Source organism: Hyposmocoma kahamanoa, unplaced genomic scaffold (assembly GCF_003589595.1).
Source record: "Hyposmocoma kahamanoa isolate Upper Pololo Valley unplaced genomic scaffold, ASM358959v1 100021, whole genome shotgun sequence".
In the NCBI taxonomy this organism is placed as follows: Eukaryota; Metazoa; Arthropoda; class Insecta; order Lepidoptera; family Cosmopterigidae; genus Hyposmocoma; species Hyposmocoma kahamanoa.
The window spans coordinates 6,864,428-6,888,981 of NW_020653200.1; the positions used below are offsets into that span (position 1 = coordinate 6,864,428).

The 24,554-nt window shown below is 35.5% G+C and overlaps 1 protein-coding gene across 2 annotated transcripts; it reads left to right on the forward strand.

The window, feature by feature from the left end:
* On the forward strand, positions 1–24,554 carry LOC113230259 (WD repeat-containing protein 47). Of its 2 annotated transcripts, XM_026464146.1 has the most exons (8): positions 1–455; positions 539–950; positions 10,866–11,092; positions 15,482–15,659; positions 18,592–18,735; positions 20,666–20,821; positions 20,977–21,196; positions 21,276–24,554. In XM_026464146.1, exons 1-8 carry the CDS (start codon positions 208–210, stop codon positions 21,419–21,421), a joined length of 1,731 nt encoding a protein of 576 aa, XP_026319931.1. In that variant the 5' UTR covers positions 1–207; the 3' UTR covers positions 21,422–24,554. The 2 variants fall into 2 exon arrangements, with proteins under 2 accessions (XP_026319931.1, XP_026320014.1); XM_026464229.1 differs by lacking the exons at positions 1–455; positions 539–950 and adding an exon at positions 5,473–6,115 and having other exon boundaries at positions 21,276–24,552.

The following is a 24,554-nucleotide window of genomic DNA, read 5'->3' on the forward strand; positions in this document are numbered from 1 at the left end:
GCGCGCGCGCCAATCGTGACTCATCGGTAAGCGTTCTGCGCACAATGCCGTCCGAGCAGTCCAGTCGCGACGCGGCATACTTAGAGGGCACACATGTCATTTAATTCACGTTTTTCCGTTGGGTACGATCGACGGAACTTTAAATTTTTGACTTAAGTTGTGAATTAAACGTTGGTAGCAGAGACAAGTGAAATCTTAACTTTGACGATGACTGCTGTGAAGAAGGTACTGGCCATGCGCCAGCTGGACTCTATGTTTGGAAACATGAATATAGATGGAGACGGCCGGCGCTCTCCGTATGTAAGCTCTGTGATAGAGCACGACCCGCATTGTGATGTGCATGGCTCCAGCCGATGCAGCACTCCTTACCGTTCTTCACTCTACCTTCACAGCAGAGAGTCTACTCCAAGTTATTACAGAGATTCCGTTTCACCTTCAAATGGCCTAATTATCAGGTCTGTATCATACTTAATTTCATTTTTTTTGTTTGAAGTACAGTTCTCTTGTCCTATTTTTAATGAGTAATGTAATGAAACAGACATCGTGATTCACTGGGCATGTCCGGTTCACCGGTGCGAGAGATACAGCATCCTTCAACGTTCCCGAGCTTGCTACGTCGCGAACGGCACAGCCCGTCTGTAACTCCCCCTCGCCGCGAGACGCCCAGTCCCACTCACAGACACAATAAGAGGCATTCTATGGGCTCCTTTAACAACCTTACTCGAAGCAACATAGTCAACTACAACAGAAGGGATTCACTCTCCGGCAATGGAGTTAGAGACATGAAACGTGACTATGTTGGCTCCACCAGCTCATTGTCTAGAAAAAGCTCCATAGACACAAAGAAATCGTCATCTGACTCTCTGGACAATTGGCACATCACATGGGATTCGGACCGAAATAATTCAATATCTTCGAATGACGAAAGGCTGTCATTTGGATACAATAAGGTAATTACTTCAAACAGTATAAGCCACTGTTTCAGTGCTCGTGACGGACTGCTATTCATTTGGACAATTTATTCCAATGATTGCAAATTGGTTACCTCATTATGACACTTGACCATGGCGTCCATTCATGATTGTTTATAAGGAAAATACATTGTTCATGTCTTAAAACTCATATTTTCCATATTGAGTTTGTAAAGGACATTGTTTCTCTTCTCCACTCGTGCCTTTGATTATTGACTAAATCTTGTACTTTGGAGCCATCCGTGCAGATACATGAACATAGTATGTTCAGTATAATATTTTCGTAGCATATTTATTTCCCAAAATATAAGTAAGGTCGTGTAACACAAAGAAATAGCCATCTACTAAATACTTGTAAAACCGTGCAACAAAATAGAAATTACAAACTGAACCCTGCAACTATAGTAAGTTAAGTATTTTTTTGCATTCTAATTTCTAAAAGGCATTGTAATATGTTAATAGTTAGTAGTGTTGTTAATAGTTTGATATTATATAATATCATAATATCAAACTATTAACTCCCTTTATATTCTAGTAAATTCATTGCAGTACCTATCGCTACATCTCCAATATGCATGTTGCAAACTTAGCATTCCCGGTATCTTACGTATACATTATGTTATTCTGGACCTGCGTGCAGCGGCTTAAAGTTTATACAACAGAATCACGTTATCGAAAATAAGTAATTACTGTTACGATTTGATATCGTAACTTAGGTATACGCAACTGTAACTTAAAATTACGCCGCTAAACTTCTACAACCGGTAAGACAATAAACATTTGCTAAAGTTTACAAGTTTGATATTGAAACAGGTAAAGTCAACTAAGTGAATATAGTTTTGAAATGTATTTTGTGAAGTTTATACGGACTATAATGTCTTAAAATGTTATTGTTTCTCTTGATAAAATCGCTACAACGTCGGAACGAGAATTTTATTCCGTACGAACGTAATTCAAATTATTTAAAAGCTATGTATTCAAATGTTAGTCACAGTGATTGTTAAAGTATATGTTGAAAAGTAACGTTTCTAGAAATGTGCTGTCACTGAAGTAGCAGCACTATATGGCCAGGTCGCTCTACATGGCTCGCTAGTAGGGAGATGGCGCGCGGTGCGTTCGTTGTCGACCAGCGCGGCCATACATGGACATGACGCTGCTAAGTAGCACCCGACACGGCACGACACCACTAAATCATTATTATACATATTTACATTTTATCTCGCACACCACTGCAATATTTACGCAGTCAGCTGTCTTTTACCAAGTCTTTTATTTGGATATTACTCTTTGAATTTCGGAGTTATGATTTTGGGTTATTTTAACTATTCAGACGCACACGACCGCGTTGATTGTCAATACAAGAGACAAGGGCATACTTAATGGACATCGAACGTAGGTCAACCAAACAAAAGTAACTTAACGAACACGGATCGGGTGATCACCATCTGTGAACTACATGAGTTAATGATACAGTATAACTCAAAAAATATTGTAAACCGCTTCTAACGACGTGCTATGCAAATACAACATTTTGTTTAGTACATTCTTAATTGTCGTTTGCGTTGTAAGGCAAACACGAATGCAAAGTAACCAGTAGCACCTACTTATTACATCTCAGTGACGTACTTTTGGCATTGCAGATTTTGCCGTTAAATACCACAAAAAACATTATATTAAAATGGATTCAAGTTGACTTTAGGCAGTTGTTAAGCTTATATTATCTATAATCGAAATCAATGCCAAGTCGAAAAAACTATAGTTGCAAAAAACTTAATGAAAACACGAGTTAATCATATTAACTTCAATATACAGTAATGTTGATGACTCAACAGTTACATCTCTGCCATTGTCGTTCCGTATTAACTAAGAAAAAAATCTTCATAGGGAGTCGGATTAAAACGACGGAAAACGTTTTATGATAAAAACTACATTTCTACTTATTGATTGGCATTTAGCAAGGTTCTTGCAGCTTATTTATCCACTTGATCCAGGGCCGCATAAAGTGCACTGTTTCAAAAGGTACCTTTGTTGAATTGAAACTTGACACTGTCGTAAATCTACAGTTTGACCCCCTCTTGACATGTTAATCTAGATCCAATTGGTTTAAATACAAAGGCAGCGGAATGCGATTCGGTTAAACTATTTGATAGTATCTACCAACCACATCGCTGTTTACTTCCCCCGTACACTGCGAGATTTACGAAGCAAACTGTGAGTCACTATGAAGTCATGCTCTTCAGCCTGCTGGCTGTAAGCTAAAACTTACGTAACGTTCGTGTTTATAGATCTATTATATTAATTGCCTTACTTGATCACTTACACTTCTGTCGTTCAATAGATGTTTTTACTTATTTTTTTGTGGAATATTTCACTTCTTTTGTTTATTAATTGTAGGGAAAGCATGCAATTCGATTTTTTGGTATTTAAATATGTCTATAAACCACCTCATAATTATTTAAGATTGCTTCTATAATGTTGTTTATATTATGAAGTATTGTGATAGTTAGATGAATTGAGGATAGCCTCATCGCTGTAACCCACATAATTTTTTTTCCCACAATATTACATTATATGATACTAAAGCACGTAATTATTTTATATTTGGATGCTATTTTCATGAATAAAAAAAAACTAATTATTAAATTTTTTATACATTAAAATTGGATCCAAATATAAAATAATGATGTGCTTTAGTATCATCTAAATATTGTAGAAAAGAAAAATATATAAATATGGGTTACACCACTTTTGCATTGATAGGCTCAATAGAATATTTTAAATTTATAATGCATTTTGTATAATTGAATCAATACATTAATTTGCCGTAACATATTTAATTCACAAGCATGTTATGTAAAGTAACGATGATGTTATTGTAATTATTTATTCGTTTTTCACGCGTAGGCTGAAATTAAGATTATGATCAGTTTCTTCTGACATAAACTTGTTTGTTATATGATCTGTATACGGCACAGCCTTGAAAATCCCTCGTTACGAATATGGTGACTAATTAATTTTTGAATTTTCCATCGTTATTTCTAGACTAAGCGTGGGTGCCTACGTACGGAATATACTCTGTATATTAATGATTTATTCTCCCAACTCGTAAATAATAACATTTTCAAATTAATAATTAAAATTTCATTATACCACACAAGTATTACGAAACGCTTCTGTTCAATACATTATATTTCATTAGTCAGTGGGGCGTAAAAGAAGCGAAAGTTTGCATGCGCGTAAGATGATTAAAGCTACATTCATTGTACTTGTTGGCTAACATGTCGGAAAAAGTGTTCGTCAACGTGGTCGCATTGTTTTTTAACATAGCTAACATTCAAGTCAATACCGTTTAACTTTGTCCAGGCTTACTAACTTGGCTGTTTGCTCCTAAATTAAGGAGGAAATCACGAGTTAGCAAGTTCACTGTCTATGTTTTAAGCAATGATAGTATAGTTAGCTGAACGTTACCCTCTTACGTAGGAGATAATTTGTTCTACTCCCACCGGGGCATGCATCACTGAGTCCTTTTCCAAAAATGTGAAAGAAAAACCATATCGAAACCTGAATCGTGCTAAAAAAAGTCGTCAATCTGAATTGGGTTAGGGTGGTGGACTATGACTAAGTATTATACATATGGATAAGCATAAACAGGAACCCGTGCCCCTGATAATAGTTTATGGTTATTAGGGTTCATATATAATTTGTCTTCAAAGAACAATAATTAAATGGAAGCCTTTGGCCCTTTGTCATGAATTGGTGAACAATGTTAATCCATTGTTTAGACAACAGGCGACGTTATTTTTGACATAATTAACACTACTTGCTCTTTTTTTAAATTTTGAAGTTACATAATTAAAAAATACGGACGACACAGCTAGCATGCTCACCAGTGAATAGTGTCCTTAATATTGTATCCAACTTAAGCTTCTTTTTATGCGTCATGTAGGTACTTTATATGTCACATTCAAATGTGTGCAATTAATACCTGAAGCGTATTAATTGTGAAGAAATGAATTCGTGATCGAGATCTACCCTGCTTACGCATTTAACAATTAAATCACGTCCACGAATTATATCTTTACGCTACAACTATGTTTTACAATTTATTCACTAATCAGGGTACGTGTAACCATCCAAATGAATCTGCAGTAGAAAGTGCACTAAAGGCACTACCTGACCCCGAGTGAGAATTCTACAACTGACAGACAAAATGTGTACGAGTAAAGGCGGCACGAACTCAGTTGCAGTAATTTGTTAAGTTTTGTGTCGCTCTGTGACGACATAGCGCAGTTAAATGAAGAGATATCTACTAGCTGGTTAAAAGCGGTATCTGCGCGTGTAGAACGCGTTGACCGCGCACGGACTACCCCTTTCACTTGTATTCGCATTCAGCGGATCGAGCGGAACGCGAGAACGCCTTTCTCTATGTTCTCATCTCTGTCTAACGCGCGGCGTCGTGGTGGTGCAGCACTGGTGGTGGGCCGCCGCACTCCGCTCGCTGTCCGTGACAACAGTAGCGAAGTTTCCTCGAATACATCCGCACGGAACCGACTCCGCGCTCGGATGCTCTGTTGTGATCGGACATGAAGTCCAAACCGGCACACTACGCAGACGCGCCATTTAGACCCTGGCCACCACTTGTCCGCCAAGGCCATCCAAATTTTTATTTCCGCCCACCTGATCCAATGGATTTAAGAAATTTTAAAACGTCGTCTTCTAAAGGTTCCACATATTCGGATTTTTCTGGAATGAGTGCGTACAGTAATAAGTCACGTGACTATTACTTTTTGTCGCCAAGTTATCGAACGACTGTGGCGCCGACTTTGGGTAACCACGCAGATCTGTACCTTGGGAGAGAGAGATCTCGTCAGACCCGACACCCTAACCCAGCACCTGTTTCCACCGTCTGCCCCTGCAGCCGTTCGCGCTCCCTCGAAGACGTCCGGACAGATATTGTTACTGAGTGGGAAGACGACGACGAAAACGGCAATCGCATTGTTGCACCTGCTACTAAGTTCAACCGCAACTCGTACAAAAGCAACACTGTCTTCCAAAAACAAGGATATCACAGTCGTCATTCAATGGAAAATCTAGTCGACAGACCTCCGCAGGTGTTACCCCCCAAACGTATTTCCGCTTTTCAGGTAATTTTCTATTCGCAATAATAGGATGATATGATCATAAGTACTTACTTATGATGTATAAAAAATAATTATTTTACCAAAGGTTTACTATAATGTTTGTAACGTTGAAGTTGGAAGTTGGTGTGTGCAACTTTCTAGACTACATACAACATAACATAATGATTGCTGCTGGCTGCAAATGCGAAGTAAATTGTCATTGAATAATTTAGCGTTATGGCGAGGCGAGTGCATACATTTTAACGCGTGGAACACGCGTCGACAGAGTTTTCAATAAAATACTATGGGAATGGGAACCAAGCGACGGCAGCAACGTCAGACCCCGTTCAGCTCCGGTGAACCGCAACACACCGTCCTGCGTGTAACGGATGTGTTCAATACAAGTATATCATATAATTTATGTATGTACGTACGTATATAGAAGACCCTTAAACGCAACAGTAATATGTATCAACTTTGTGTAAAGTATTATTTTGCAATTCAACTGTTTTTGTTATCTTTTGCTTGCGAATTTGGGTTTCCAGGTAATTCGGGCAGCTTTTTGTTGTATTACCTGGTCCGCTTGTGCAATGTGAGTGTGAATTCTCTTGTGGAAATTGTATTGTTTAATATTATGGGCGTTTCGGATTTTTTTGTGATTGCGTAAGAGTCCGTCGTCGTGTGAAGAGGCTAACATCTGGCTACAAGTATCAATCTACTTTTTTCAATGTATATGGGTTCGTGCTTGATTGTATTGTAATAGAAAGGTGTATATTGTATTTTCTCAATCTCTCTGTCTCTCTCTCTCTCTCTCTCTCTTTCTCTCTCTCTCTCTCTCTCTCTCAATATATCTCTATTTTTCAATACAAGTAAATACCATAACCAATGAGTTTAATTAATAATAATTTAATGTACTAGACAATCACAACAATTAAAAACAAGCAATTCCTTACACTGTGAGTGCCAGAGCAACAGAAACCACGCACTACATAGGAACACTCAGACTAGAATCAGTTTAGATATTTCATTACCAAAATTGGTCCTGGAATCTGAGAATTGAAAATGGCACTTCATCCACCACCCACAGCGCAGACCGTTGGCCACAGAGGTCGTCGAATTAATATATTATTGAGTTGATGATATATTTATACGATTAAGAAGCAACCCCTTTAACGGTTTGCGACCCAATATCCTAAATTGCATAATTTATACAAGGCTTTACACCAATATTTGGACTCAAATAATGTAAGTAATTAATTATAGTCGGATCGAACATTAGATTGGGTTCAAAGTAAATAAATAGAAAGTTGAGCAATTCAGAAATAACTTGAATAATCCGTGAAGCGTTGTAATCTTTGAAGATACCAAATTATATTGATGCAAAAAAAGTTACAATAACTAACGCATTCGTAATATACGTCATCCTATTAGTCGTTCTTACTAATAAAGTAGATGACGACGCTTAAAGTGCAAAACGACAAACATAAAAACTTGCTAACTTTTAAACTTGACTACTCACGAACATTGTTTGAGTTCCTATGGAACCACAGCGTTAAGTAAACAAAGTCAGACGCAAACGTCATTGCAAAGAAATATCGTAATTGGTAAGATAACTTTCTATTACAACCTGACAGTTTGGCTGTGGAGTGAGATGCCACAGCCTGACTGATTTGAGCTGGATAGAACTTTCTTCTGTCTGGAGGTATCACAATTAAAAGAAAATTGTTATCGGTCAACGGCATGAGCCTTTAGCTAAAGAAACTTGTTTTCAATGCGCGGTCAGCCCATGACTTGTCAATGGATATATATACGAGTACAACCAGTTTCATTGTATAGTTGCAGTTTTACAACCTTGTCATCGAATGTTGATCGATAGAACCAACAAGCTCTTGGTTACATAACGATTACTATTTCTCCACGCTTTCGAGAACGTTTTTCTTCAAGTCATTTATTTACTTTAGATAACTAGATTACTTTTTACTGTGATCTTTTATAATGTTACTTCTGACTTTTGTCATTTCACCTTTAGTCAAAATATGGACGGGTCGTACGTCCATAACATTTAATTTATTGTTCACCTTATTAGGTGATCTCATTTGTTTGCACTCCCATAAATTGCCTCTCTAACGAAAACATCGTGCGCAGACACGAGAATCATGATTTGCCTCGTGTTATTCTCGCATCCTAATTAACTTTATTGATATAAGTTGTAGATTTCGGTGTCGTCAGTTATTTCTATTGTTGGCAATTGTTCGGCGTAGTGTGGTTGGTGATATAGAGGTGAAATATTAACCCGTGGAAAGGTAAGAGGCGTGTGTTGTTGCACTAAACCGCATCCGTGTCTTGTCAGTCGCACACAATGCAGATTGATGCATTATTGTGCACCGCTATTGATGCGTACATGAAGCAAGAATGTAAGGTTGTTATGGTCTCGACGTTTAGGAGTAACAGTTGTTATGACTCTACCAACAATAGCGTTTGCAATATTTTGGTTTCCACTATAATCGCGTTGTGTTGCAAATAGACAAATACATCATCATAAGTGTCTAGGGATCATGCACGTTTTTGCTAATTACTGAAAATCAAGTTTTTTTAAAAGTTTTTTTTAACACCAATGGATTTTTTGGTCTATTTCATTTTCAAATTCAAATTTTATTATTATTTATTATGATATAATTCGTCGCCTTATTTTCTCAAACTCGAATCTTAAAACACAAAGCTACTGAAATGCAAAAAATGGATTTCACATCACATTTACTTAATATTCACACACTGGCTTTTTTGTATTCTTAAAGTAATGCATCCAAATTAACACCCTTAATAAGAAATTTTAAATAAATGGAAAGTTTTGCCGCCTCCTGACTAATCACTCTTTATAAGACACGAGTTAGAGAAAGTAGGGCATCGAATTTAATTTTAAATTAATACCCTGTTTTGATATTTTTTGAAATTTAGATCAAGGTTTCAAAATTATCAAGATATTTATTTATTATTATCGTGATAATTATCCGATAAATATACATGCTGATTCAAAGTTTTGTCTTTTTAATTTTTGTCTAAAAATGACTAACAGTGAGAATATTAAAAAAAAAACAAGAAAAATCTCTGGGAAAACGGATTGGTTTGTGAATTTTGAGAGTGCTAAAAAAGTCACAAAACAAATCTTTTTCCCAAAGATTTTTCTAAATATTATTAAAAATGCCTTATCAAGTCATATCTTAAATACATTTAACAGGTTTGGATATGTGTCTGTTACGAACACATACTCGTAACAATCACGACATTGTTGGCGGTAGCATTTTGTTGTTCTAATTAATTTTATAAGTATCAAGATCTATTTACCAAGGTATATTTATCAAGATAACTATCGCGGTAATTGCCATGATATTTTACACCGAACCCTGATTTAGATTAATACAATGTATTGTATGCATTGCTACTATTACATTCATGATTGTTTTCGATGAGCAATTTGCGAGTGTGTTGCACACAAACGAAGACTAATTCAGTCTTTAATATGACACGATGATATTAGACGACTTAGATAGGTACTAATATTTAAAATCGTTATTTGACATTATCTCTGGCGACGGCTTAGGCCTTAAGTTCCCAAAATTTTTGGCTTACACCACACCACCACAACAAAATCACAAGGAAAAAAGTTATGTTGTATTTAGTTTATAATATAATTTAGGTTTTATTTTCAATTGCGGTACCACGCCCTAGATAGCATCAAGCCCCCCAAAATTGCTTTCGAAGTCCCTACCGACCCTCTAGGACTCTTCGGCGCCCACTGGGGTGCGGTAGGGACCACTTTTGAGAACTATGATTTAGGCCATACATAGTCCGCCACGTTGGCCCGATACGGGTTGGGGGCTTCACATGTTTGCCGATGGTTGTGAACCTTCTTCGACGTGCAGATTTCGTCACGTTGTTTTCCTTACCGAAAAGCTGATGGTAAATTTGAAATAAAATTTCGCACATAAATTCCGAGAAACTCAGGTGCGAATCCGGATTCGAACATACGTACTCTGCTTGAAAGGCCAAAAGGTCAAACCATTAGGCTACCACGGTTTTTTATTTGACAGTTTTCGTTTAAAGTTACGCGGGCTCAAAGAATCGTATATTTTTACTAAAATGTATTAAAATGTATAGGGACTGACAATTCTAGGATAAATAAGATAAATAAGCAGACTTAAGCAAATAAGATAAAAATTAAACAAAATCTGTTGTTCTGTGTTGTTTATAATATCGGAAAATGTGAAGAGAATGTTAAGATTAAAATGATGCTCTAGAATGAAAGTTCAAACAAATGAATTTTTACTTATATGCTTTAGTCGGTCGATGTATTTATTACTAATGATGTTGGTTTTTACTTATGTGCTTTTAGTCCGCCGACCCTAGAATTATCATTTTCATTTTTTCATGTTTCCAAGAGTAATGTTTTTTATATTTATATGTTTTACTTAGCCGTGAGCGATATTATTTAATTGACATGAAACTTCGAAATATAAAAAAAATTTCGCTGAAATATGACCAAACGAATGCTATCTGGCCCATGTATCTATACTCGCGATACGGGCGACAGACAGGAACATTGTTATAAAATATTGCCTAACCTTAGTTTAAATCATTTTGTTCATACCAAAACTGTGATTGGAACCTTCCTGTTATCTGTAAATATTGCACTATTTATACGTTCTGCATTTTATGTACATGTACAAAAGCACTATCTTTTTTGTATACAAAATTTAATCCATATGGATGTTCACAGGCACATAACAAGAATGGCGGGCATCATAACGCACCCGTATCTTCAGGGCCTGTGGGCGTTGGTGCAGAGGTTAACAGTTCAAGGCCTACATTCAAACCTGTCACGGTTCTTGAAGACTTACAAGCAGTACGTTGTGCTGAGTTCCACCCAAGTGGTAAACTATATGCTGTTGGCTCCAATACCAAGACATTAAGGATATGCACGTACCCAAAAGTTGAAGATATCAAGTGAGTATCATTTTCTTTTATTTACACAACGACAACTACAACTAATTATGCTTGTTGTTTATCTACGCAGGCAGTTTTTTTAATCTATCGCTTTTCAACACTCTGAGATACCCTCCACTTTGCATGGTCACTTCTCTTTTCTAAGCCGTGGTAACGTACGATTTAAATGACGTCCGGAAGGCCGCTGGCCGTCCGTGTTATTTATTTCAGTTTTCTAATTCGCTTCTTGTCCTCTGTCGTTGCCACTCTTCTGTCTTCTCTACCTAGCGTGTTCCTTATGCATATGTGTATCTTATTAATTAGTAGCAATCATCTAGATTCAATAAGGCAATGACAAAAGCTCAAGTCGTAATCAAAAAGTAAAAACTTGGCGTATGAAGGCTTATAATTTGTTGTTATAAAAGCCATATAAGTGTTTATTAGTGTGGATTAGGGTACTTACAAGTGCTTAACTCTTATGAGTGTCATATTGTTACTTTATTTATATTACATACAATCTATTCCTGTACTAGTTTTACTATCACAGGCACAATGTATATGCAATGTATATTCGACGTAATAAAGGCAATTTCAGGGCAGTAGTAGCTTTTTAAGTTATTTAAGAGACCTAAACTTATAATTGTCATTTTGACGTTGTTAAGCGATTAATTTCCATGTTAAAGCATTATCTGGATATGTTAATAAGGACATCATTCTTGTAGCCGGTGTGTAATGGTCCTACAAAAAAATATTATATCTTCAATGCTTATGAAACAAAACTTTATACCTGACAACCATTTTGATAAAATGGCAATTATTGTGATATATTTGTATGCAGCTGTTCATACTTTTAATAGGTATTACTGCTGCAAAGATAAAAAGTAAATTACACAACGTATGTAAGGGGACTGACTATAAGAACCTTTTATAAAAGCAATACTTATTTATTTACGGTCGACATATTTAAGGCTTTGAGGTTCTTTATTTACTAATCAAGTAAAACGTAAACTCTAAGCTAAGTGAAATTTTGCTTACAGAACTAGATTAATTTTATCACCTACATAAAGTAAGGCGGCTTTCTGACAAGAAAAGATGTTTTATAGTTATACGATTCCCAATGGTCTTGGAATTGGAAATATTTTGCACTCATCTGTATCTCTATCGCCATCATTGTCTCCTTTTCAAACACCTCGCTAAAATAATTTTGTACGGAACTACCAGTCTCGTCGTTAGTGTCGTGGTTAGTCGATAACGTCAGAGAAGAAGAATTGGCAGATGTAGGAATTGTTTCCCTGCTCTCGTATTTTTTTGGAAACCCTTCTCCGATAACCACCATTTCTCTAACACACAAGCACCTATCCGACCATGCGTTGCACTTCAAAATGGCTGTCTTACTTATGTAAATAAAAGTAATAAAACGATGTTAAGAATGATTGATACTCTTGTAATAACTATATTAGTGATTATGAATTGCTTAAATTCTTATAAAAGCCACATAGCTAACAAGTATTCATTTTCTTTATTACAGACGTCTTATAAAATACCTCTGTAAGATTCATAACCTTCTTTTAACAGTGCCAACTTCTTTTATAAAGTCTTTACGGAGACCTTTATATAGCTGTAAATATTATACAGCAAATAAGCAGTAATATTAACCTTTATAAAGGGAATAAATTTTTTGTAGTCATAATATTTGACTTTAATAACATTTATATGATAAGATTAGTGGTATATAAGCCAAAACCTCTTGTAACGAGCACATCAAAATATGAATGTTTTCATACATAAGTTCCGGCCACATTGCCCTAAATAAAACCTCATTTGCTAGTTGGGTATATATCCAGTAAAGATTACGCCAATTGCCGTTGTGAAAATCTGAATTACCAATGAATGTTTTGAATACCAATCGGGGATGTTAATGTCACACTTTGTTAAAATATGTCGGGAAAGGCTACAAGCAAAACTAACGGCATGTGAATATTAAGTACATTTTAGGCTTATTTGCACAACGCTATATACAAACTAACCAATTAGCAGCATTAAAATGTTCGTTGCATAAATTGGGTTCTAAATATACCACTATTCAAAGCTTACAAATGGGACTGTACGTTTTTATTTTAAGGCTTTTGAATAAAACAATAGGCGCCATATTGCGGCAAGGGAAAATAAATCTGCCGAAATAATAGGCTCGCATATAAATACGAATTCAGTAAATGTTCTGTAACGTGTAATGTCAGATTTCTTGCGACCTCCTCTCGGCCCTGGACTTTCCACGATAACCTTGCCGGAATCCATGAACCTCGAATGCATTCGGCGTCACAAGTTTATTTAAACATTCTTCCTTAAAAACTACTAAAATTTAAGTAAGTTTATTTCAGAATTTAAATGTTATTGCTGTTGGCGTTCCTAATGGAGCCTGTTAATACATTTTGAAATATACTGCCAGTTGACTAACGCTTAGGTCATTGACACGTGCACAATCGATATTCACTCGATGTTCAGAATCATTATTCTAGACGATATGTTTGTTGCTTTGCATAGATTAAGACACGTGGGTTTTGATCTAGACATATACTCACGAATTGTCACTTTCACTGTAGGCTAACAACTTCGAGGTTCTAATACACTTTCAATTATGGACCGGCGCCATCGATGCCAGGCCGACCGTATGCGTACGCTTAGGTATGTTGGCTGTTGGATGACTATTGAACCGAAACAGGATTTGTTTAAATTTTAAGTTTTAAATATATTGCTAAAAATATAAGAAATAGAATAGTTTATTCATTTTTTTCCAGTTTAATTCATTGTATAAACCTGTTCATTAGCCTTGAAGAATACGTTATAGTTCCTACTATCTAAACTCAAGGCTATATGAATCCGTGAAAGCGTCTCCCCAATAGCATGTACATGACTTGGAAACCGAATCTCTTACGATATACCCGCTAAGATTACGTCGTTGCCTGCTACAGATGTCTATGTTACCGAATTGACAAATGTGCATTAAATAGAGTGACACAGCATTATGAGGCAAAGCAATATATGCTCTCACTTTAAGTAAATGGGGGGATAATGACAGCGCGCAGTACTCTTTGACGTTTTCATGGTTGCCGGTGAAAGATCTATTTTCAACGCTTTTATTTACGATAATTTTGAAACATGTATGTCGTGTTCCGCATTGATATAACGTCCTTCTTTTAACCTTTTGGATTGACATGCCTCACAATTCCAATAACAAACAAACTCAACATTCGTACAATGTGACTTTTGCAAACATAAAACACTGTGACTGATAACCCTATCTACACACGCTTAGGTAAATAGTGACAACAGAAAACTGTAAGTGTGACACGAAAGCAGTTATATTAACGACCTTTTACATTGCAGGGAATGGTCAAAGCAACTTTTGTTTTGGTCACTAAACCGCGACTGGTAGGCGGCGACAGGTCACCCAAAACTATTACATTACCTTTTTCTCGACATTTTAAAACGAGGTTCTAATGGTATGCCATTACTAAACTCAAGATAATGTACATGTTCATTGTTAAAATAAATTTAGTAGTTTTGTAACCAATTGCCAAAACGTCCTTTCAGCGGAACCTCAAGGCTTCTTTTTCTTTTTAATTTTAAATACGCTATTTAGTCATTGTCACGGAATATCGGCGTTAAAACAGTTTATGGCTCTGATGGAATAATGGTGAAAGCTTTATGCCAAAATTCTTTGTGTAGATTATGGCGTGTTCAGGCTCTTTTACTTTATGCACTATGAAGTCACGTATGAATCTAAATTGAAAACAACAAATGTCAAGTTTTGCTCTCTACGCAAATCAGCGTCCCATTGTGTCTTGTAGAATACTACGCAAAAGTTAATTCACTCGACAAACTTCTGCCGCTTTCCGAATAAAGTTTCTCTTGTGTTTTTATGTCGCAATTGTGGGTGTATTTCTGTATTCTACGATTTCAATATACCGTTTTCCTATTTTGACCCAGACTTCTTGGTTGACAAATAGCCTCGTCCAACGGTACCGGGACAAAGTCAGTCATCGTATATGAGCTCATTCTGGCTCAGTCTGTCTAGTAGCATTCAAACTTCGAAAATGTCTTACAGTAGGAAAATATGCGTGTTTACTTTCTCGTCAAACCACTGTTGTACACACGTTATTATCGACGACCTCATTGGTTCAGGGTTTTCGATTTGTGGTAACGCCTGTGCAGGAAACGTGCTTTATTGGTTTATGTCTCACCGTTGTTAGTATCTACATTAAGACCAGCACCAGTGGGACGTGTAACAGGTTGGTAATGCTGTTGTTAGTAGCTCGATGGATTTTTAATTTGAACTTTAGTTATCGGTGATATGGATTAAAGTCGTTTTGGTTATCTTTTTTGCTAATGTATGATTATTTGTTTGAACAGAGACAACAGCACACCAATCGCGCCCACAGTGCTTCTAAAGCGCACGAAGCACCATAAGGGCAGTATTTATTGCCTAGCATGGAGCCCTGCTGGTGACCTTCTTGCCACGGGCTCCAACGACAAAACTGTTAAATTGATGCGGTTTAACAGCCACACGTGCAATCTTGAAGGACAAGAGGTATGTCATACAAACAATTATTATACATTATTTTTAGACTATTACTGCATTTGACAGATAGAAATATAGAAATAGCAACATATTTTTGTATTTTTTTTTAAAAAAAACCTTATTTAAAGTGTATAAACGTTACATACAATTTTTTTGAATATCGAAAGTTAATATCTTACTTTTGATGGTCTACAAGACGACAGCTATTATAGCATCAGTGAATTAAAAAGTATTTAACATCTTTGATACATACATGTGATGAAAACTAGTACATGCAAGTGGAATTGGTCTATTCACAGTTTGATAATTACTTCAATAATAACACAGTTTCAAAGTATGCGGTCGATTTTTTAATGAGGATACTTTACGATCCGAGATGGTTGGTTACAACGTCATGTTGCGTCACGACTGTGAACCGATTTTGAAATAGCTATGTGTGTACGTTCGGCTAATATGTAAGAATAGAACAATTAAATGAATAAGGTCCGCATTGTGGGTTGCCACTCGAGGTACTTGAACGAGCTTTAAACTAAATTCAATTTACCATTTAACCGAACGCTGAGTGAAGTGTAGTTTCGTAATTCAGCCGAGTACCCATCGCGATGATTCGGGACGTTCGACCGGGCTGATTGAATTTGTGTGTCATTGGCTGTCAATCGGCACCACTATCTTCCTATTGCTTAAAGAGCCTGAAATGGGAGAGACAATTCGTTCCAATAGCTCCACGTCGATCTATATTACGGCATCAATTACGTGTGTTTAAACCCAGTTCAAACGTATCATTTGTTACCATAAAGAAATACAGTGTAGTGTACGTTGTTAGGACTGGGCTCTGTTTTTAACTGACGTCAAAAATGTGGAGGTTCTCAATTTGATTGTATTTTTTTGTGTGTATGTTACGCGATTACTATTTGTGAACCGATTTTGTTGATTCTTTTTGTTGGAAAGAGATACCTCAGTTTTCATTGGTCCCATTTAAATTTGAAGAAAATAATCTATCTGTAAAGGTGGCAAACTAGAGGATGAATCCGGTTTTGCGCAATTTCTGGTAACCGATTTAAATAAAACAAATAAGCAAATAGATTTAAATAAGCAAATAGATTTAATTTCACAAACTTTTGAGGTAATTTTTTTTAATAAAAATTATAATAAGTTATAATTCAACATTGGACCAATACTGACTTATTAATTAGTTACATTGGATTGTAATTAATAATTAATGTACCAAAAATTAAATGAAAACCTTTCTTGTTTTCGTGTTCTACCTACCGTATTTTAAAAATTATTTGCAATATACTAGCTACCCATAGCACAGGGAACAGTTTCGGAGCACAACAACTTGTACCCATTTTTGAGTCTTTACAATAAATTTATTACTACATTATACATATATCTCAACACGTTACCGTCTCTTGTTTTGATGGTTCCTATCAATCTACATTGACGACTCACGTCATTATAATATGTATTGTAAAGTTATTTGTTTAACGCAAATATGTATCTTATGATATACATAGCTATTACCTTGACAAATTTGCCTGATACCGATTACTTGCCTTTTTTGATAATTTAATAGCAATAACACCCAATTATCGGTTTATGACGTCCCAATACATTTAATAACATTTCTGTTAAATTTCATTAGTCATCTATCAGTCGCTATTATTCACAGGATTATTATGTCATCGTTTTCAAGAAATTAACGTTAACGAGTTTTGCTATTCGCATATTCATGAATGAAACACCAATGATGAGTTTGATATAGTTGAAAGTCCTTTACGCTTACGACGAGGAATATAACTTAGTAAATACCGAAGAAAGACGCGCAGTTGAAAGTTGCTTACGAGAAACGTTGAGTCGAGAAGTTTGTACGATGATAGCTCTCTACATTACAGTATGAAACTCGTTTAACTCTCTAGATTACAAGATGAAAATTCTCATGACTTTTGTTCCTTTTAATGCATGCCCACCAGATATTGTCTATGCTGTAGTATTAAACTTTAAAATTCAGGAGTTGAAGAACATTTCGGCACTTTTCGTGTGTGTGTGTGTATGTGTGTGTGTGTGTGTGTGTGTGGCATGTTAAAGAAATGTTTGCAAATGACTTAAATAAAAATGATGTAGTATATTCTTCTAGTGTAAAAAGCGTACTTATAGTTAATTTCACGTAGCATGTGTACGATGGCATTTGAGATTTGAAGTTTCTAAAATCGATTTAAATATTTTATCAACATAATTTACATCGAAGAGAGAAACGGTTTAGAACCAATAATTTAAGAACAAATAATAAACGAAACAAAAAGGATTATTATTTTATTAAAAAACGAAATTTCAATAATTACTCCAAAAACGTTTACGTAAAGTTTAAAATAAAAGAAATCGACTCGCATGCAAGGAGTTGCGGAATAGCCGATTTGATTTATCGATTCTGTAGTGTCATTATCTATGAAAAAGTAATCCTTTTTACGCATTATGTAGTTGGGGTAAATTATTTTTATCTTTATTATTTAATTTTCTGTGTACTTAATATACTGTCATTTTTACTTAAAATTATAACTGCAACAAACATTGTTAGTTTTTGGTATATTAAAACAAATCTACTGTTTCTTTTTCAAACCTGGTTGAGAGATTTGTTAAAAACACGCATGCAACGTAAACATTTGAAATGCCACAGTACCCATGTGAAATGGACTGTAAGAAGTTGAAATGAACATCGCAACATTATTTATTAATAAAAAGATCGAACAAACCCAAAGGAAAATTTTACTCGATCTCATTGGTCACGAACCAGCCTCTGTCGCTTCAACATGGCTATCGCTCAGCTAACCTAGCTTTATCAATAATAATAACAAATTAGTAGAGTATTTTCACAAGAAATAGATGAATATCATGATAGTAAAAATATCATGATATTCAATAAAAACATCCAAACATTTGTCAGGTGGAGCTGACGATGCACGACGGTACAGTGCGCGACGTTTGCTTCATTGAGGACACATCGAACAAGACGAGTCTGCTCGTCAGTGGAGGCGCTGGCGACTGCAAGATCTACGTCACAGACTGCGCAACTGGCAAGACATTCCAGGTACGTTTTTGATTTTATACACGAGAACTAAACGTACGCACTTTTTCTTCATTACTGATTATTTATATAACCAGTCAAAATAATATAATAAGCCAGCAAAATTGAGATGGTACCGGTTGCCAGTTCACAGTCGATATGTATATTTACACACACTTGAAGGAAGTAATAGTAATTAGTAAAGTAAAAATATAAATAATAATATAAAGTAATGCCCAGTTTAGCAGAAGTAGAGCACCTTGTGTTGTGTAAGAGTTCGTCCAGGGAAGCGCTGCCACCTTACCTATTTTTGCCGTTAATACTTACTATTACTGCATCACTGCGTTCCGGATTTGAATGACAAGGGTACAGGCACATGGAATTTATCAACTTATGTCTCAAGGTAACGGGCGCTGTGGCAGTGCCTCTCAGATCTTTGCGATTTAAAGCTCTGAAAGGCACTGCAACTGCTGTAGTTAGGCGCACGACTTGTTCGTTCCGTCCCTTGGTATTATAAAAAAAACATAGTATAGATAATACCTCCCTTTGAAATATAGTAAGGTGAAAAAAAGTAATTGTAAGTAAAAATATATACATTTTTGACTTTTTATTTTTAATCATTACCTAAATTTTAAGAAATATACATTGCCTATTCCGGTTTCTGATTGTAACTAACACTTTCTAACATTCTATAGCATCTAATATAATCTCAAGAAAAGTTTTGCGTTGAAAACTTTCTGATTCCTACTATGTCTATTATATTATTATCTACTATGCTATTTCTATTCGACATAGATAAATGGAAAAAAAACTTCTTCGTTCATCTCAATAATTTAATTTTTTTTTATCAATGAAGGACGTTTTGAAACAAAAGTATGTAGAGATCTGAATTTTAATCGTCATGGAACATTTACGCTTTTTAGTGTCACAGGTCGAACATTTAAACTCTATAATAAAGATAAGCTAAATTGAAAATTACTGTTTGCAACAGAGGACTAAATCTTAAACAGATAACATTACAGTAAACAAGGGTATCTTGTAGTGAGTAAATGCACCATGCTTCACCTCGGGCCAATGCAAGTTAAATACAGAGGAGTATCAAGTTGATCCACAGCTATATACACTTTCACAAGTTTCACAGTTTATTGCTTAGTAATTGTAGACTTAGGTCAACTAAGTACTTATTGGGAAACGCGAATGTTTGTATTTTTCCTTGTTCTATCCAGCATATAATATGTACATTTTGTAAACTAAGCCAACGCAATAAATAATGTAGTACTGTCTGCGAGTGAGGCATGTCTTGGTTGTGTGTGTAGGGTTTAGGATTACAAACGTATTCTGTGTATAAAACGTAGTAAACATCTATATATCTACCGCCTACCTACGTATATATATAATGTCGTCAGTGGCAAGGCAAAAGTCTAACAAACACTTCTCTTAAATACTTGAAGTTTACAACACTTGAATTGTACCAAAGCGATGTTAATCAACATCACGAAAAATTGGCGAATTATTGGATTAGTGAAGCGTCCCAAAACGGCTCAGATCGTTATGAAACTTGATAAATGGATGCAGAAAAGATCTAAATCTATAAATATGTCTTACTTTTGCCTAGTGACGCCTTATATTTCAGTAGAATTGCTGCGGATATCTAGTTACTATTCTGTATTTGCACTATTCGGCCGAATATCGAATGTTAAATCACTATTCGACCGAATACCTACAACAGAAGAAAGAAGTAAAAAAAATACGGAAAAATATCATATAATTTGTCGAGAATGCGCAGTTTGTCACTTAACTAACTAAACAAAAAAACTAACTAACTAAAATTCTGATTTGAATTGTAAGTTCACTCAAAAGTGTAAACAAGCGGTATCTAGCTCTAAATATATTGACAATGGGACAATCAAGAGCATTAAACGATTTGGCGTTTGATTTGTTTTTATTTATACAGGCATTAAGTGGTCACTCTGGCCACGTGTTGTCGTTGTACAACTGGGGTGGAGCGATGTTCGTCTCTGGCAGCCAGGATAAGACTGTCCGCTTCTGGGACTTGCGCACTGGCGGCTGTGTCAACATCATCTCGCCTCCTGCCGCACATCCTGGCAAGGTAAGATTTTTTCAGAAAAATGATTCGTCTATACATGTTAAAATCGTAATGCATGTTTAGCAATGTACAAATTAAGGTTTAAGTGTCGTCTGTTTCATTATCGAGTTTCAGGGATCTTGTTCTAATGTACGTGATTCCACGTTTATGTATGGCAGGGTTCAGCCGTGGCGTCGTTAGCGGTAGACCCGAGCGGACGGTTGTTGGTTTGCGGACATGACGACGGCATTTGCGCGCTGCACGATGTACGTGGCTCGCGTGCGCTGCAGCGCTTCACGCCGCACTCGGGAGACGTACGCAGCGTGCGCTTCTCCCCAGGCGCGTACTATCTGCTCACTGCGGGATACGACGGACGAGTTGTATTGACTGATCTGCAGGGTAATTATTACTTACCAAATAATCAACACAGCTCTGTAAAACAAATGAAGATAAATAATCATTAAATTTTTTGCTTCAGGTGACCTAACATGTCCGTTGCCGAGCGTGCCAGTGGCCCGGCACCCGGATAAAGTGATATCTGCCCGATGGCATCCGGACGACTTCTCATTCCTCTCCACATCCGCCGACAAGACCGCGGTATTATGGACCATCCCACACGCTTAACCTGCGTTACACCTTCGGCCACTGGCCACGAAGAGCTTCGTGACGAATTCTGATTAACTAATCGGCTCCATTTGTTGTGGTTTTATTATAACACAATAACTGTATCGTCGTACGAATAGTTTTACGAACTAAGATTTAGTTTTTATAACACAATTAACAAACTTTGTCCTAATAATGACAAGGGCATATCTCTTAAGTTCATAGATACGCACAAGATAAACATTATTATACAATAGCACGTCATTGGAAACCTTTTAAGGAGCTCCACACATCTGGTCCTCGTTCTCGCACGAGCCCTGGGTGCGTGTGGAGCTCCTAAGGTTGCACTTATGAAAGGTATGAACGTGTATTTGTAGTTTTCTTTAACATTAATACACGTTGCATACGTGTGGAATATGTCCGTGACAAATAGGCCAGCTAGGCGCCACCAATTTGCCACTCCGTGATTCAGTATGAATGATAGTCTAATTCCAAATTAAATTTAGGCCTTTCGTGTAAGTATGTTGGTGGCTTATTATATATGAAGGACGTACAAGAAAAATGCAATTTTGGATAATTTGAAAATATCCGATTATTTTTTGTTATACAAGAACTACATAAGACAATAACTTAATAGGAAATGTACTACGTAATGATCATCGTTAAACTATGTTTTATATTATCAATGGCGCACTACTTGTGTAGTGTACAGCGTAAAAAATCCTTTTACCTTGTTCCGCCTGATGTGGTTCCGTTCAATCAACTGTTCCGAACAGCTGATACGTCCAATGGCACGTCCGCGCGTTTTCGGATGTGGTTTCTAAATATATTTATTTAATAAAAAATATTTTTTCTCTTATTTTTTCTGACCAATACTTCATCATTTCTGATCTTCAGAATTTTAATTGTGCTTTTATTTACACCCGCTGTATAGTAATAAATAATTTAGCATAACCTAAATAAAATGCAATTGAACAAAATACAGTAACAAACTTTAATGACGTACTAAATGCCTAATTGGTTTTTGCAACTGATTAATTTTATTTGCCAACTTATTTATTCTTACAATGAACAAACTTTATACAGAAAAAATAAATTAAAATTATTACAGAGAACTAGCTATAAAACAACACGCATTCTTAGACAACTTCGTTTGATTACCCACGCGAAGAAGTGGTTCATTTGCTCGAGTACAATACTTTAGATAAATGTGTAATATAAACTGACCTTAATCAATGTTGTGTGCTAACTAAGTGTTTATATGTACGATGCGTATGGTTTAAGGACTGACTGTTAAAGTTCATGAATATACACTCACTGGCACATTTAGCAGGACATTTGTAATATTCGAAAATAATGAAGTGTCATTTCAAAGGCTTGGCCGGTTATTTTCATTTTTAATTCAGGTCTAATTTCAAAATAAAATAATTTGTCGACTGTCAGTTTTAATTTTTTTTAGTTGCTACTTATCTGTCCAGTAGTTCGAGGTTGTTATTGTGTTCTTGTAAATTTCACTAACTTTACTTGATTTCTTATTTGTTAAACTTTGATTCTGTCAATATTAAAAACTGTTACAATTTTATAGTTATCAGACCTTTCTGTATTGTCACAAAATAAAAAAGGTGCATTTTGTGTAATTTCGATTTTTTCCAATAAAAGTAAGGCTGTTTGTACTAAGTCGATGTTAATATAATTCCTACTTTGTGCCTAGTACTTATTTATTTAAATATAAACGTTACTATTTTATATTCTCACTTCTTTTTTGCTCCGTTTAATCTACCGGTGAACTATGATGAAGGCCATATGCTTCACGCTTTTGTTTATCGTTTATGTCACACGTTTAGATTGAATGGTTATTATCTAATAAGAATACCGAGAACAATCTGTTAGCGCTTCCACATGCTCCATAATAACATATAGACTTGAATATACAAACAGACTTGTTTTCACCTCTTTAATGGACTAACTTAATGATTATAATTTGTTCTAATGAAATGATGCTTTCATGAAGCTTTGTTATTTCATACCGACAATTGAAACAAAAGCTTTAAATCTTTATATAGAAAGGTAGCCAACTATTGAGAACAATAAAATGTTTTGGTCACCGCAGTAAGATATGTTATAAAAGTTGCACGCAAAGTTGAACAATTGAAAATTATACATGCTGGAAAAATTCTTCAAGTCTTCGCTTTATCAGTCCTCCTGACGAATCGTTATAGCAATCAGAGGCAATTTTAACAGGGAATCGTATTAATGGTTTACCACGTCAAATATTGAGCTATATCTTGTGACAATCACATAATAAATAAGTTATATTCATATACAAACAATGTAGTCAAACAATTAATTGAGAATATTTTGTCAAAATTTTCGGATACTGCAGTGAGGAGAGGGATATGAGTATGTCATAAATTATGACTCATAATAAATAATTAATTTTGTACGAGTATAACAGTTTTAGATTATAAGATGTGACTGCTACTATGTATATTATCGATACCTCGAATGAACACTACGCCAATTAAATTTTTTGGTAATCTTTGTTTTTATTTGCTTTTTTCGAATTTAGTTTTTTGTTTCTCTGATTCCCCCCTATGCAATTCGGGAGGGGGGGCATAGTAAATAAATTGCCTTAGTATTCATTGGAGGTGTGGTTATGGTGGTACTCACGAAATACATTAACATAAAAAATCATCTTATCAAATGTGACTGTATATCGTAAAACAAATAAATGAATGCCACCAAAATGGCATATGTAATTAAATTAATAAAGATTAATAAAATTAATTATAAAATTAAATCTTAAAGATTTTAATGTTACTTAATGTTAAATTATACGAAGTAATGCATTCTAATTGTAAGGACTTGGCACGAATATATGTATTATGAAAAGTAAGGCTACACCTAAACCATTGTTTTTATAATACGAAATTCATTGTTTAGACAAACAAACAATGATTCCTCATACATTAGTTTCTACTTTTTATTATATTTGTGCTTTGTCTATAATGCACACAATGGTATAGTTATAAAATATTTATATTCAAAATTATGATATATTGTATTCTTATGTATTATGCGTATAATGTTATAGTTTATGGAAATTATATTTAACAAGTCGATATTCACCACATTGAGTACATTTTATTTAAAA

What these genes read in the sequence shown, in the direction of transcription:
- LOC113230259 (XM_026464146.1), top strand. Translation starts at nt 208, where the DNA reads ATGACTGCTGTGAAGAAGGTACTGGCCATGCGCCAGCTGGACTCTATG. An exon ending in TCAAATGGCCTAATTATCAG is followed by an intron (nt 456 to 538) that starts GTCTGTATCATA and finishes GTAATGAAACAG; the next exon opens with ACATCGTGATTCACTGGGCA. An exon ending in CTGCCGCACATCCTGGCAAG is followed by an intron (nt 20,822 to 20,976) that starts GTAAGATTTTTT and finishes TATGTATGGCAG; the next exon opens with GGTTCAGCCGTGGCGTCGTT.